Genomic DNA, 14,917 nt, shown 5'->3' with positions numbered 1-14,917 from the left:
ATGCTCTATGTGTTTGTGTGTGCATACATGTGTGAGCTCGTGTGGAGGCCAGAGATCAATATCATGTGTCTTCTTTGGTCACTCTCCACCTAATTATTTGGAGAAAGGGTGTCTTGATGAACTTGGACTTTATTTTATTGAACTAGCTAGGCTGCCTGGCCACAGAACTCGAGAACCCATGTGTCTCCAACTACTCAATTCTGGAACTGCAGATGTGGTGCCACACTCGGCGTTGATTAATTAATTAATTAGTGCATGTGTGTGAGAGAGTGTGTGTGTGTGAACAATCATGTGTGTGGAGGTCAGAGAACAACTTTCAGGAGTCTGTTCTCTCCTCTGCCCTGTCGAGGCTGTCTCTCTTTGTTTCCATCATGCTATATACTCCAGTCTATCTGGCTGCCGTAGTCTGAATGTGAAATGTCTCCCCTAGGCTCAGGAGTTTGAACACTCGATCCTTAGCTGGTCTCTCCGGGAAAGCTAAGGAACTCTGGGAGATGGAGTCCTGCTGGAGGAAGTCCATCACCGGTGTGTGTGTGTGTGGGGGGGGGGGGGCTGGGCTTTGAGGTTTTGTGGCCGGACCCCACCTCCTGTGGTCTCTCAACTCCCAGACTGCTGATGCGGTGGGCTGGGCTCCTGTTCCTGTCACCACACCTTCAGTCCACGATGGACTGGAACCCTCCATAGCTGTGAGCCAGATAAACCTTCTCTCCTAACTTGCTTGTACGGGGGTGTTTTAGCACAGTGACAGAAAGGTAAATAAGGCACTGGCGAGGAGCCTCTGGGCAGTTCTCGTATCTCTGATTCCCACGCGAGTGCTGGGATCACAGCCACCAGCCACCACACCCAGCTTTCCGTGGGTTTCGGGAATCAAACTCAAGACATCGGCCTCACACAGCAAGTATTCTACCCTCCGAGCCACCCCACTGTGTTGGGCTTTTATGTGAGTATCAAGGACTGGACTTGAGCCATCCCCATGCCTTAGGTGACGGACTGTGACAACCAGACACAGCTGTGGACAAACACAGACATCAAACACCAGTCAAGTGTGGTGGTGTCCTACTGTCGGCCTGTCGGACCCGGGGAACCACAAGCTCAAGGCCAGCCTGGGCTACATGACAAGACCTGACTCAAGAAAATAACAGAAATAACAACAACCACAAAAACCCACAAACAGAAAATAAAAAGACAGGAGAGAGAGAGGAAAGGCAAACAGAAAAAGGATGTTGTGAATTGATAAGGAGAACTTTCCCACCGCAGTGAAGATCCAGCTATGTAAACATCTAACATTGATAGAGTAGAAGTACATGAAACGTGTAATATACAGCAAATTCTGTAATATATCAGGGTATGCAAATAAATAATATATAAGTGATATACTAACTAATAACATTTAAAATATAACATATAACCTAGTTTTTCTTATATGTGACAATTTAAAAATACATAGCACATTAAACATCATACACACACACACACACACACACACACACACACACACACACACACGAACCAGTGTATGTTTGCACATTCTGGAGTCATTTACCCGAGGAGATGAGCTTCTGCCTTTCTACTGTGCCCTTTCCTCCCCGTCCAGTCCTTTACTTTGACACAGAGGCAATGGTGGGCAGGGGTGTGGGGAGGGAGAGGCACCTGCCGAGGAAATGTAGTTTCTGTTCCTTCGTAGTTTACTTTGGGTACAGGGTTATGAAGGCAGATGCTCCACAGCCCAGGGGCAAGGCCAGTGAGCCAGGGGGTGGGGGATGGAGGTGAGGGGATGGGGGTGGGGGGACGGGGGTGGGGGGCGTGGAGGGGTGGGGGGGTGGAGGTTTAGGGGGGTGGGAGATGTGAAGGTATGGGGTGGGGGGTGTGGAGGTGTAGGGGGTGCGGGGGTGTGGAGGTGTGGGGGGTATGGGAGTATGGGGTGTGGGGAGGGTGTGGAGGTGTAGGGGGTGGGGGTGTGGAGGCATGGAGGGTGTGGAGATGATATGGGGAGTGTGTGGGGTGTGTCTCTGATCCCAGACAGGACCTGTCTATACTCAGGTGGAAATACCCCACCCCCAGCATGTGCTTTCCTGGGGCAGAGAGGCCAGCCCATCAGATGGGACAGGTAGCTTCCTGGATACAGGTTCATCTGAAGACTCCTGGACAAAACGGGAACAGACCCAAAATTTGCTGCCTTGCAAGAGGCTTAGCCTCCCACAAGGACAGATCCTCACTCATGTACGTGACCCTGAATTAATGTGACCGAGGCTGACTGCTTGGAAATAAACTCCAAATGTGCTAGACTGTGGATGCTTAATTACAAGGCAAGGCCTGGCAGGACTATTTTTAGAACGTGAAGTTACGCACGGTGAGACGCCCAATGGCAGCATGAGGTTTAGTGTAGCCGGGGCCGCTTCCTGCAACCTGGGCCCCATGGATGGATGGGCTCCCGCTTTGTCAGGAGCTTTGGTTTGCCTTCCTTTTCCCAGCACGGATTCTGGCTCCGAGGTCTCTTCTCTTGCCTCCTTCTCTTAACATTAAGAGACTGGACCAGCAGAAAAACAGCCGCACGATGGGAATGTCAGCCTCAGGGACTTAGGCTTAGGGTTGAGAACGTGGGCTGTTCTAGGAACTCACTGATCCTGACAGTGCGGCGGGTGTAAACCAGGATCTGTTTACAGCACACTGGGTGTGTGCCTGTGCCGGTGTGTAGGGAACAGGTCACATTAACTTGAACGGGGACATTTTTAGTAGTGAGAAGATGAAGATTGAGTCAGCAACGTTTTCTAGCCAACAAAGATGCCTGCATCTCTACATAGAGCGAAGAAGTCAGTGGAAGCACAGGGTGGCCAGTCTGCAAATCCATCGAGGATGGCATTTGATTTTTGAAGCTGATGGTGAGCAATTGGCGGGTAGCAGGTGTAGAATTCAGAACGCTTTATACTCACTTAAGATGCCAGTATAGGACATACAGAAGAGAAAAATTACAAGTTAGACTGAAAAAGTAAACTTTCAGAAGCAGCGACAAGCTTCTGGCCAGGCGGGGAAAAATTCAAACTTTAGATCGCCACGCTCCACTGAACAGCTGGCCTGTGATCAGGAAGCGTAAGCGGGCTCATGGCTTCATTTTCATCGAGACACAGAGAGAGTCCACCACAGGAAATACCCTCGGCGTCTCTAGACTGATTCAGAATCACACTGCCGTGGCGTGGCTGCTCTTCACCTTAGTGGGAAAACCAGAGCGAGTCTCTGCGTCTTTAGCATTTCCATAGGCAAACTGCTTGGCAAGGCCTATTAACTTAGTGTCTGAACAAATCACAATACTAAGGGGTAATAGAAGCCAGTCCTAGTCACAGGGTTGAATGCCCCATGTCTGATGGGTTTTCCTTGGTCTAATAGTGAGATAAACCGTCATTTTCTATGCACCAAAGGCTTACAATGCTTACTTAAGGCCACGCCAACCACTAGGCTGGGTTTAAATCCCTGTGGGATTCCCAAAGCACACACAGAGGGTCGTCTAGAACTGTCTGCCCTGATACCTGTGCTCTCAGAAGTACAGTTTAGCTTCTCTTGAGCATTTTAAACATGGAGCTTCACATGACAGACTCATGACTAATGTTGCCCCTCTCCGCGAGGACCTTGCCGTCCCCAGTGTCTGGGGAGAGTCTGCTCTGGCTCACAGGCCATCTTCATGTCCGTTCATCTTCGGGTCAGATGCTGGAGGATTGGAGAGCCCCTGGGCTCTGACCTCCTGACCTCAGCAGCCGACAGGAATGCTCCTCTGCGCACTGGTTCATGCTGTCGTGGGACTGACCGCTTGGCGGCATAAGAAACAAGCAGCGTGACAACATTCAAGGACAATCCTTCCTCAGCCTGGTCTCTGACCACTGCTTTGGTCTTCCCTAGGGAGGGATGGGCCTCAGAGGCCAGAGAGAGCCATCTGTGTGCTGTGTGGGGCTGAATGTCCCGAATCAACGCCTGCACTGCAACTCTTCTTCATGCCTTGTTGCTCAAAGACGAGCTACCCCGGGCCCAAGTGAGGTTCCCCTGCAGGCCTCACAGCCCTGTCCATCATCACACAGAGGAGGGCCTGCCCATCTCTCTCCCTGCCCAACAGGGTGTGGATGAAGGCATTGCTCCCGAGCCTATACCCAAGGGAAATAGGGTGGGTTCTCTATTCCATTTCTCCCACCCTGAGACTCTTGGTTGGTTTCCAACAACCATACACCACTTCCTATTTGAAGGTAGTGAGGAATCCCAAGGAATCTCTGCACAGCCATCAGCGGCCCCCACACCGGCTGGCTGAACTTGCTCCCCGAGTCGAAAGGGGTTTAGCCGCCGCTCTGCATGTCACCACTGCCCTGCCCATAGTCAGCTGTGTTTGCAGACGGGATCCTCACGGGAGAAGTCAAGATTAAACGAGGTCAGGGAGTGGGCCCTACTCCCACAGGGCTGCTGTCCTCACAAGAAGAGGACGGAACATAGCACTCTCCAGCTTTCCCCACGAGAGGCCACGAGAGGACACGGGGATGCGGCCAATTACAGGAGAGAGAGGACTTACCAGGAACAGACCCTGCCAGCAACCTGACCTTGAACCCAGCCTCTAGCAGCACTGGGGCCCAACACACACCTCTTGTCACGCCGCCCTCCGGTGCTGCCCCGTCATGGTGGTCTGAGACGACGAAGCACATAGAACAGTACACCAGGGTGCTGATGCTGGAGGGAGCTGACCAGTTATGAAGGGATCTCACACAGCATGAAGCTAAGTTTCTGTGCTGGGATCTAGCTGCACGGCATCCATCACACAGGCCCCAGCTTTCACAGAAATAATACATTTAGTTCATAAGCCCACAGATCTAAAGATAGCCGCTTTCTCCCACAGATCGCTGATGTGAGGTTCCTGTCTCTTCTCTGTGTGTCCCTGGGAGGACTGTCACAGCCCAGCATCTCACAACAAGAGAGGGGTCCACACCACAGAACCCTGAAGGCTACTGAAGTGGATGTCACATGAGGAATAGTGAGAATCAGGAAGACCGAACGGGTGTACAGGTTCCTCTCTAAGGGAGCATCCTCCACACAGGCTCTCTGGAGTCAGATGGGATCAGCCCAGCTGGGAAGAACTGGCACATACCTGTGGGGGTCCTTGCAGTAAACTCGGGGTCAAAGTGGAAGGTGTCCTCAGGCCTGCCCACTGCAGGCTTGAAGGGTGGCTTGATTTCCTTGCGGTACAGCTTCTGCAAGGGAGAACAAGACAGATGTGGAGAGCAGGCCATGGAGGGCAGAGACCAGAGGCCACAAGCAGCTCTCACACTTCCAAGATGTATGATGAGGTGCAATGCCGATGGTGTGTGTTATCTATATAACTCTCTATATATAACGCTATATCCCACTGTGTGTGTTACATAGAAGACCATATATGTAGCATGGAAATTACATGTTAGATGTGAATTACTAAAGGAATAGTTTGAGGTTTAAAGGTTTGAGATCTGCTGAATTTCTTTCAGTTTAGTGGAATAGTTTTCTAACTGGTTTTTGTCTACAAGATTTTTATCTTCAAGCAAAGATCATAGGTTGGCCATACATGCTGAGCACTGGTGGCTGTGAGATCTCCACGGTGGAGCCTACTTCAGCTCTCTGGGGACTCTGAAAACTGAGGCCCAGAAAAACCTTTGCTCACATTGCTCTTCCCACTGCCGTGGCCATTGTCAAAACACACAGATTGTCCATGGATCCTTCTCAGACCTGCTGCTGAGACCTGCTTTCCAAACCCAAAATGTGCTTTTCAATCCTCTGTGGAGATGATACTGGATGAGATAATTTAAGGACAGTGCACACATATTTGGGATCTGGCAAGGTACCTGTAATGGACATTGTGGATGGGTGAAGGGCCAGGGTACCTAGGGCCAAAGACAGGCAAGAAGGGGTGTGAAGGAAGAGGCAGACAGCATGGGGAGAGCTGAGATTCTGGAATAATCCATACCCACCCTGAGGGAAGGGATGGAGGTGGGATCTCATGGTCCAACTCATTATTTTTAGTCATCTCATTTGTCCCTCGGTGTCAAGATGACATCAGCTTGGCATTGACACTGAGATAGAGTTCACATTGTACAAACGCTGAGGATGCTGAGCAGGTACATCAGGGCCTGCATACACCTCCGAGGCCTTGTGGAAAGTGAGCAAAGGGCAGAGAGCGCAGACCCCAACATCTGCTTACTGTGCAGTTTTGGCTGTAGGCATTTTGAAATTAATCTGCTCCAATGAGCGAAGGGCACAGATGTGCCATTCCTGAAATGGCGATGCAGACATGCAAGCATAGACTGTGGCAGCATGGGAGGAATGGGGGCATGGGAATGATGTCCAGGGCATTGTGTATGGGCTGTGCCAGTGTCTGTGAGGGAGAACAGGACCTCTCCAAGTCTACCCCACCTAAGACATGCTGCAAAGCTGTCTAGATCTGCAAAGTCCCCAAACAGAAGGTACTGTGGCCACAGCCCTCCTGGGGATTTTGGAGGGGTGAGCTCTCCTGGCGCATTCACCACAGGAGGAAGAGGGAGCAAGAGCACATGACGGAAACCCAATTACCAAACACTGGATGTCCCACAGGTGCAGTGAACCACTGTCCTCCACCTGCTCCAGCCAGTGCATGGGATAGCCAAGGCCACCAAGCAGCATACTGCTACCCACAGAGTCACCTAAGCACTCTGTGCCTCAGTTTCTCTTCAGGGTCCTTCTCACCTCCCAGAAAAACAGATGATGTGGAAATGCAAAAAAGCTCTACAAGCATGAGTCACTCACAGTAACAGTTAACAGTAATGGTGGCCACGCCTGCCCAAACCGTATGCCGAGGGTCTGGGCTTTGGCTTCGGATAGTGGTCTGGAAACAAGCAACTTGGCGGGGACCTCCACCCTGCCGCCCTGGGACTGAATCTGATGAAGTATTGTTCTCTGCCTGACCCAGTGCTGTTTCACCCAGGGTCTGCTTGCTAGAAGCCGGCTGGCGGGATGCCAGTGTGCACTGGCTTGCTTAGCCTGTGAGGTCACCTCTATGTTTATTTCGGGTTTGTGCTAATCCGGAGTTCTCAACATTGCTTCAGCCACAGGGGAAAAGTAAACACAGCTCACATTTGCCGGCTCCACCGCCCTCTGCACGAGCTTCCTGGTCTATAATTAACTTGTAATTTTTCACTTAGCTAGGCAAGTGGCATGGGTGTTTGAAGGGCAGACCCCAGAGCCGGTACTGATGTACTGGGAGCAGAGGGCAACGGGAAAGGCAGGGAAGCCACAGAGACCTGCCACCCTCCACCTGCTTCAGCTAACACTGTGACCCTCACTTCTGGGGTAGGTGACACTCTCTGTGCCAACAGGTCACCACATCCCCAGGGGACAGCTGGTGGATGACAAGTGTTTACTTAAACAACGTAGAAATATATGCTGGTAATTTTGGGGTCACAGAAGGCAGCAGAAAGCAGAATAATAGATAGGCTGATGTTTTCTCAGCTGTATCCCGAGGCTGCACCTGGTTGAAGCCCACAGGCAGGAACCTGATGCCTGCAAATGTCTTCTCCTTTGTTGGTATGAATCCCCACACTGCCAGGGGGGAAGGAAGGGGGAGCCCTGGTGAAGAGTCCTTGAGAACATGGGACTTGGTGGTCTTCAGTGATCTGAGCCACTGACAACAAGAAGGTGCCCAGGACAGTGCAGAGCTAGGTCTGACAGCCTGGTGCACACAGGTCCACAGACTTCCTGAAGCATGATGTGTCTATGTGTACGGTGGGGTCAGGTCACTCATGGCCCTGCTGTGGCCACACAAGGGCGGCCCCTGGACCGCTTGTGAGGGAAAGGACAGCTGGGACAGAGGGATAGGTCAGATCAGACCAGCCATGCCAAGGCCTCCACGTTGGCTGCCAAGGCCTCCACGTTGGCTACCAAGGCCTCCACGTTGGCTACCAAGGCCTCTAGAGCCTGAACGCAGGTCTTTCGAAACTGTTCACACCTGTGTTCTTAGCTGGGCACAGTCCTTCCTTCCTCCCGGTTCCCTCTCCTGGTTACTTCCTACTTACCTTCTCCCTGTTTGTTTTCTCTGCACTGGATGCTCACACACTACCGCTGTGGCTGAATAGCCACCTCATGGTGCACCAGACACCTCTCCACGGGGCTCCTTCCCAGCACCATGCTACCGGCACCTCACTTCTACTGCACCCAGGCAGGCATGCTATAAACACTGCTCATGGCTAGATAAATTAGCACCAAAGCAGGCTTCTGGCTCCATTACCACGTAGAGCCATAGATGAAAGAAGGTTGTCATCGCTCCGGGCTCTGCGGGTTCTGTCTGGCAAGGACAGGGTGAGAGTAAACAGATGTGGTCCTAGTGACCCCGAAGGGCCTCTTTTAGAGCCAAACAAAATAAAACCAAATACCAAAGGAAACAAACAACAACAATAAAAAGCCCTTCCCCACATTATTCTAGCCTGAATTAACTTCAAATGATACAGAAATGCCACTCCTTAGTACAGGAATCCAAGGTCTGTGTTTGCACTGAAGGGACATTGTTCTCCAGTAACAGAGAGGCCGAGGCAAGCTCTGAGCTGGCGTGGTCTCTGGAAGGTGCATATGGCTGCAGAAGGGATCCCACAGCCCTAGCCTTCTACAGCACACACTAACCCAGCCTTGCCACAGTGTGATGGTTAGCTTTATTTGTCAACTTGATACAACCCAGATTAGCATAGGAAGAAAAGTCTCAGTGAGGGGCTGGTCTACAGTGGGTTGGCCTATGGGCATACCTGTGGAAGATTGTCTTAATTAACTTAATTGATGTGGGAAGACTCAGCCCACTGTAGGTGGCATCATCCCCTAGGCGGGGTGGGGGTGGGGTGTCCTGAACTGTATTAAGAGTTGAGAAACCGAGCTGGTCACAATCAAGGAGCATGCCTGCTCTCTTTTCCTGCTCTTGACTAGATAAGATACAGTGTAACCAACTGTCTCAAGTTCCTGCTGCCTTGACTTCTGACCAATGAGCTGTAACCTAGAACAAGGAGGGGAAATAAGCCCCTGACTTCTCCACATTACTTTCTGTCCAACTATTTCACCCTAACAACCGAAACAGAACAAGAACTCTGGGTTCCAGACCCATTTGCAACTCAAATCCTAGAAACTTCAATCAATGCTCACACACCCCTGTAGCCATTGCCTGTTCTAGGATGCCTTTAGATTGTTGTTCACGGAAGTTCCTTCTCAGCCAGGTCCTCTGAGGGGGGGCTACCTGCGTGCCACCACCTGTGGGCATGACTGGGGATTTCCCTTTCTTTCCAGGACTGAAGTTATCTCCACCCCGGCAACTCCCTGTCCACCCTCCCCGACTCAGCAACTCCCTCTCCGTTTCCTGGCAGGGTCTTTGGAAGGTCTTTGGCAGTATACACCACAGAAAAAGGGAGTGTGTGTGTGTGTGTGTGTGTGTGTGTGTCTGTTTGCATGTGTGTGTGTATGTGTGTGTGTGTGTGTGTATGTGTGTGTGTGTGTGTTTGCATGTGTGTGTGTATGTGTGTGTGTGTGTTTGCATGTGTGTGTGTGTATGTGTGTGTTTGCATGTGTGTGTATGTGTGTTTGCATGTGTGTGTGTGTGTGTGTGTGTGTGTGTGTGTGTGTGTGTGTGTGTTTGTTTGTACTCCTTCACAGGCCCCACCCTGGCCTGAGAGAGACTTCTGGAATCTCATCCCTGGCTTCCTGCTGCTCCTCAGTCATCAATGGCTCTAATTCACCCCTCCCCCTCTCACCTCCCCACACCACCTCACTCTCTCAAAGGCATCTTTCTGGTGGCCTCCTGGCCTGTTTAGAGGCCTGGGTCACGTCTTCTAAGTCAGCAGGTCCTGACTGCCCTTGGCTCACATTTGAGGAAGGAGACAGAAAGGGTCACTCATCCCACGCCAGGGACGCCATGTGGCAGATTCAAAGCTAATGGGGCGGCAGAGGAGCAAGGTCGGGGTCGGAACGTGGCAGGTTTCCTTCGGCGACCCTGAAGAGAAGACTGTGAGGAGGAGATAACGCAAGGGGCTTGGGAAAGACAGGTTCAGGAAGATGGCCAGCGGAGAGCATGCACTGGGTGGGGTTAGGGCAGGATTCCTCTTCCACATCCCCACTTCCTCTGCTCTCTTCCCAGCCTCCTTCTACGCAGCAAACCCTGTCCCAGGGCACAACTTCTCTGTCCCAGTGAGGTCACTGGATTCCCAAGGCAAGGCTCTACCACACCATGGTCATCCCCAGCCTGGGAAGTTCCTGAAACATAGAGCCTCAGTGTGCTTGAACCAAGTAAGGGAACGATACACTGGCAGAGAAAAACCAGGACGTGTCCCCTACCAGGGACGGGAGTGCCACCCCAGAGGCCTGGCTTTCATGCCCATATGCTATGCTGTGCTAATCATTCCTCAGGGTAACATGAAGACGGCTGTCGACAAGAAACCTGTCAGCAGACCAGTCTCCACAGACAGGCGTCTCCTCAGCTCTCAGACTGAGCCAAGATGGGAGCCGTGGAGCCTGGTGATGGACTGAGCAGGTTTGGCTTTGCTTCTGCAAGGCCCTGCCCTCTTTGGCTTTGGGGAGTGGACAGTCTGATTTTCTGGGCTCTCTGAGCACCTGCTGGAAGGTCCAGGCACCTGACAATCACCTGCTTCCCTTTGACCTCACCTGGGAGAAGAAGCCTCACTTAACGAGTTCTGTAATCAGAACTGTAAACCCAGGGCTCAGAGACACCCCGACTTGCCCAGTTTGGATGGGACTCAGGTGACAAGGGACCAGAGCTTCGGTGCTGACTGTTCAATCCTGTGGTACTAGTGTGCTCCCTGAGGTCAGACAAGCAAGGACATAAAGGAAGGGGTCCTGAGCAGGAAGTAAACTTTACACATGACACACATCATTTTCTTGTTCTTTTCTTTTTTTCAGTGCTAGGGGACCGAGCCCAGGGCCTCATGTATGCTGGACAAGTGCTCTGCCACTGAGCTACACCCAGCCTGATGTTTCAATGTCCTGTTAAAAAATCCTCTGGGATTAACGTCAGCTCCGGGAATGAAAGTCTTACGTGTGAGGGCTTGTATGGCACAGTGTGGGTATCAGGAGGCATGCCATGAGGGAGAGGAGAGCCCAGAATGCTGTCAGATGCAAGTCAGTCCTGCAAGCCTGTCTGTCCTTGGCAAGCCTTCTGCCTCAGCAGACGCCGGCGTTAGCATGGCTGGGGCAGGTGTGAGAGGATGGATGCCGTGGACCCCATGGGCAGGGTGCCAGTGAGGATTTAGGACTGTGTGCACCAGCTGGCATCTCTCTGGGGAGACAGCCGTGCTGAGGGTCCCAAGCATGCACATCCACAGGTGGACAGTCTGTGTGTGTCTCAGAGAGGCCATGGGCACCAAGCAGCTACGGCATCCCCTCTGCATGTGACTTACATTCCAATCAATGGTGACAAAGAACGGGTGACGCTTGATCTCCTCCACTCCGTCGATGCCAGCACCTGTCACGACACAGCAGAGAAGACACGTCAGCCATGCATGATCTCCGACTGCCACCAGCGCAGCTGTGTGACGGACAAGAGAGCGCGCAGCAGGGCAAGTCCTGCGAGAAGAAATCTCACCCTTGCCCCCGGCCTCGAAACCCAGGGAGCCCCCATGCGACTCGCAGGCTGTGACATGGCGGCATGGAGTGGTAAAGGAAAGGTAGGTGTCGGGGTCCAGACCTCCTGCTCCAGGTGCAGGGATGCCAGGATGCCCAGGTGGCCGCCACAGCAGCAGACCATGTTTGCAACACCCAGAACCCAGCCTCAAGCCAGGTTCCAGGACTGGACAGAGGGCAGCAGGGCCAGAGGGAGCTCTCACCAGGGGAGGGAAGGATCTCAAGAGAGGAAAAGGAGACTGGGCAGGACGTGGAGCCTGACCTGGGTACCCTCTACCACGCCTGACCCTTGCCTAATGGTCGTTGTCACTTGGAGACAATCCGCGGTTCTCTGATTTGCTTGTCCATTGTGTCTGCCTGACCTCGGCCCTTACTTTGTTTCTATTAAAATCCTCAGTTGTGGACTGCACAGGGACAGGGGTTGGCAGGAGACAGGGGGTGTCTGTGACTCTGAGATCATTCTGTGTGCCACTCAACTCCAGAGCTAGCCTGAAGTGAACGTGAGTTCCAGAGGCACAGCAGGAGTGTGTTGATCAACTGGCCAACGCCCACTTCCACCTAGTGTGAACCTGAGTGGAGAGTGTGGAGGAGGGGGCGAGGGAACTTGCTGGGCTTCCATTCAATTCTTTAAACCTATGCTGCTCTAAATAGGGTCCATTAATTAAAAGCAAAGCTCTGGGGCCCAGGAGGTCGTGTTTTTCCCTGGGATTGCAAGGCAGACAAGGAGCCCAGGCTCTGTGACGACGGTGACAGGGACAGAGCTAGCCTCAGCCAGCTAGAAACCAAAGTTTTCTAACGAAGTCTTGTCAGTTCCTGTCCCAGGGGCAGGAAATGAATGTGTCTCCCTGTCCACCCGCATGCTGCACCCCAAACTCCTCCTGACTCTAAGGCCTAACGGCTCCAATCAAAACCAGACATTTCTCAAGAGTCCACTCGGCTGCTGGAGCCCTAGAGGGGGCGGCTTCTTCCTGAGACATCCTGGAGCAGGGCACCATGAGAGGCAGAACAAGGCCACCGTGAGACGCTGTGGTGACCTGTCCTATCTTGATGAGCCATCTGTGAAGTCAGGCACTGACCCCTCCTTTAGGAGGCTGGAGTCTCTGGGGGTACAGCCATATGCATCCCATGGCTCATGCTCTGACCCTCTGGTCCTCTGATCTGGTCACAGCAGTTACATGAACCACCTCCCACCTCTCAGGTACCTTGGCCAACCTGTGCTGCAAAGACCGACCACACTAGTTTTATCCACACACCAGTCTCGGTCTGTCATCTGGCTGCTGTCACAGTTTGATAGGGAAACACACACATCAGGGAAGCAGGGGAAGTCTCGGGCTCAGGCATCCTGTGTCCACCCGTGGTATGTCAGGTGCTCTTTTTGGGACGTACACTGGCCACATCCCTCTTCCGTGTCCCCTACACAGTGGCCACTCAGCCTGACAGAGACGGTGTAGCCTGCTCCAAGCCACACCTGCTGGACCGTGGAACGGAGATCTTCCAAACTCAGCTATGGTGTCTTTTCCCAGGACTCCAACCTATTCCCAGACCTGACCTACATCTTTCATTTCAGAACTCCAGGATGAGGCTCCTTTGGATCTCTTGCTGTACCCCAAACCACAGCCCAGGGTGTTGAGGTCCTGCTGTTCTTTCCTTGGGGGGGGGGGTCCTCTGAGGCTACAGAAGTCACTTCTGGTGCCAATGGCCTGGCTGTCCTCCGGGGCCGCTCTCCCTGCACACCTTTGACGAGGGCAAGAACTCCAGAGGAAGAGTCATCTGGTCCTGGTGACCGAAGAACCAAGTGCCTCAAGCTCACACCTCCTCTGGGTCCCAAGCCTCAGCTTTCCCATGGCTCCCAGTGAGGCATGCCTTGCCTTTGTCCGAAGACCCTCTGCATGCACATGGCTGACATACAGTGTGGTCTACAAGAACAATAAGGGAATCACTAGAGAAGCCAGTGTTGGGCGCCTATGGGTCTCCTCTATTACCCACCCCCGACCCGATCTTCTGCTGCTGCAACTAGAATCTGGCGCCAAGTTTGGGATTTGCAGTCTCAGCAAAAAGAGCTGATGCTTTGATTGTTGCTCCAAAGCCACCCATTGGCGGAAGGTTTCTGCAGCCAGGTCTGTAAGGCCGTGGCGACCTTTAGAGAACAAACTTGGTCATTATTCTTCATGCTTGCCTTATCCTCTCCTGAAATATTTTAAAACAGATTGCTGTGGGTTTGGCTCTGCTTTTATCTAGACTGAACACATTTGACAAACAGCAGAGAGCACAGTTCCGGGCGGGGAGGATGGGAATGTGTGTGTGCTGATGTGGGAGCCAGAGCTGTTACATTACAGGCTCTTGACCAAACACTACTCAAGCCCCCCTGTTCCAGGAGGATGCCTGCAAGTCGTCTCCTGTCCCAGGCACTGACAGGACCCTGGAGTCAGACAGAGACAGGAGGAATGGAGGGCTGTGGGGCCATGCGTCTCTCTTGCCTGTTCTCTCTCTCTCTCTCTTGCCTGTTCTCTCTCTCTCTCTCTCTCTCTCTCTCTCTCTCTCTCTCTCTCTCTCTCTCTCCCTCCTCTCTCAGCTCCCTCATTCTGCAGTAGTTTCTCAGTGCCAGGCAGACATAGAGGACTGTGGCATTCAGACTTCACCTCTGCTGACCACACTTGGTTACACACGTTCTAATTACTGTGGGCACTTTTCACACGGAGACATCTTGAAGCATGCTTCTCTGAATCCATATTTCTACACTCTATTAAAGGCACAAGCCATAGAATCAAGGTCCCATGTGATTCCAGAAAAGGATTCCTTCTGTTACCCATGTTTAGCCAGGTTTTCTTCACACTTGAACACCCTCCCTTAATAGACCCAAGTCACTGTGGACTTCCAAATGCAGCAAACTATTCCCAAGAGGATCTACTGAAACAATTTTTACTGGTTTTATTTTTATTTTTGAAAATAGCTAATCCCCTAGAGCCTCTGCAATGTTTACATTTGCTGTCCTTTTTGTGGTGGTATTTTATTTGTACTGAAATGTGATATTTTATTCGTATGTAAATAAAGTTTGCCCGGAGATCAGAGGTCATAGCAAGTCAGGCGGTGGTAGCACACACCCTTAATCCAATCACATGGCAGGCAGAGTCTCTGTGTGTTCAAGGACACAGCCAAGCGTGGTGACACAGGCCTTTAATCCCAGGACCAACCATAGAGACCTGGAGGTCTGTATAGACAGGCAGTGATGAGGAAGTGATGTGACTGGGCTTAGAGCCAATGAGAAGGCAGAACAGGAAGGCAA

The 14,917-nt window shown here is 52.1% G+C and overlaps 1 protein-coding gene across 4 annotated transcripts in view; it reads right to left on the bottom strand.

Annotated features, from left to right (window-relative positions):
* The window catches only part of Rps6ka2 (ribosomal protein S6 kinase A2), a 279,954-nt gene that overhangs the window by 22,267 nt on the left and 242,770 nt on the right, over positions 1 to 14,917 (bottom strand). For all 4 annotated transcript variants that reach the window (XM_028866631.2, XM_028866632.2, XM_037200341.1 and 1 more), the window contains 2 exons: positions 11,412 to 11,476; positions 5,114 to 5,216 (listed from right to left, as the gene is read on the bottom strand). In XM_028866631.2, the coding sequence (XP_028722464.1) occupies positions 5,114 to 5,216; positions 11,412 to 11,476 (168 nt within the window). The remainder of the gene's footprint in view (positions 1 to 5,113; positions 5,217 to 11,411; positions 11,477 to 14,917) is intronic.

This window comes from Peromyscus leucopus, chromosome 8a (genome assembly GCF_004664715.2).
Source record: "Peromyscus leucopus breed LL Stock chromosome 8a, UCI_PerLeu_2.1, whole genome shotgun sequence".
NCBI classification, from domain to species: domain Eukaryota; kingdom Metazoa; phylum Chordata; class Mammalia; order Rodentia; family Cricetidae; genus Peromyscus; species Peromyscus leucopus.
Note: the sequence above shows the minus strand (reverse complement) of the source record. Positions and strands in the feature narration are given on the sequence as shown.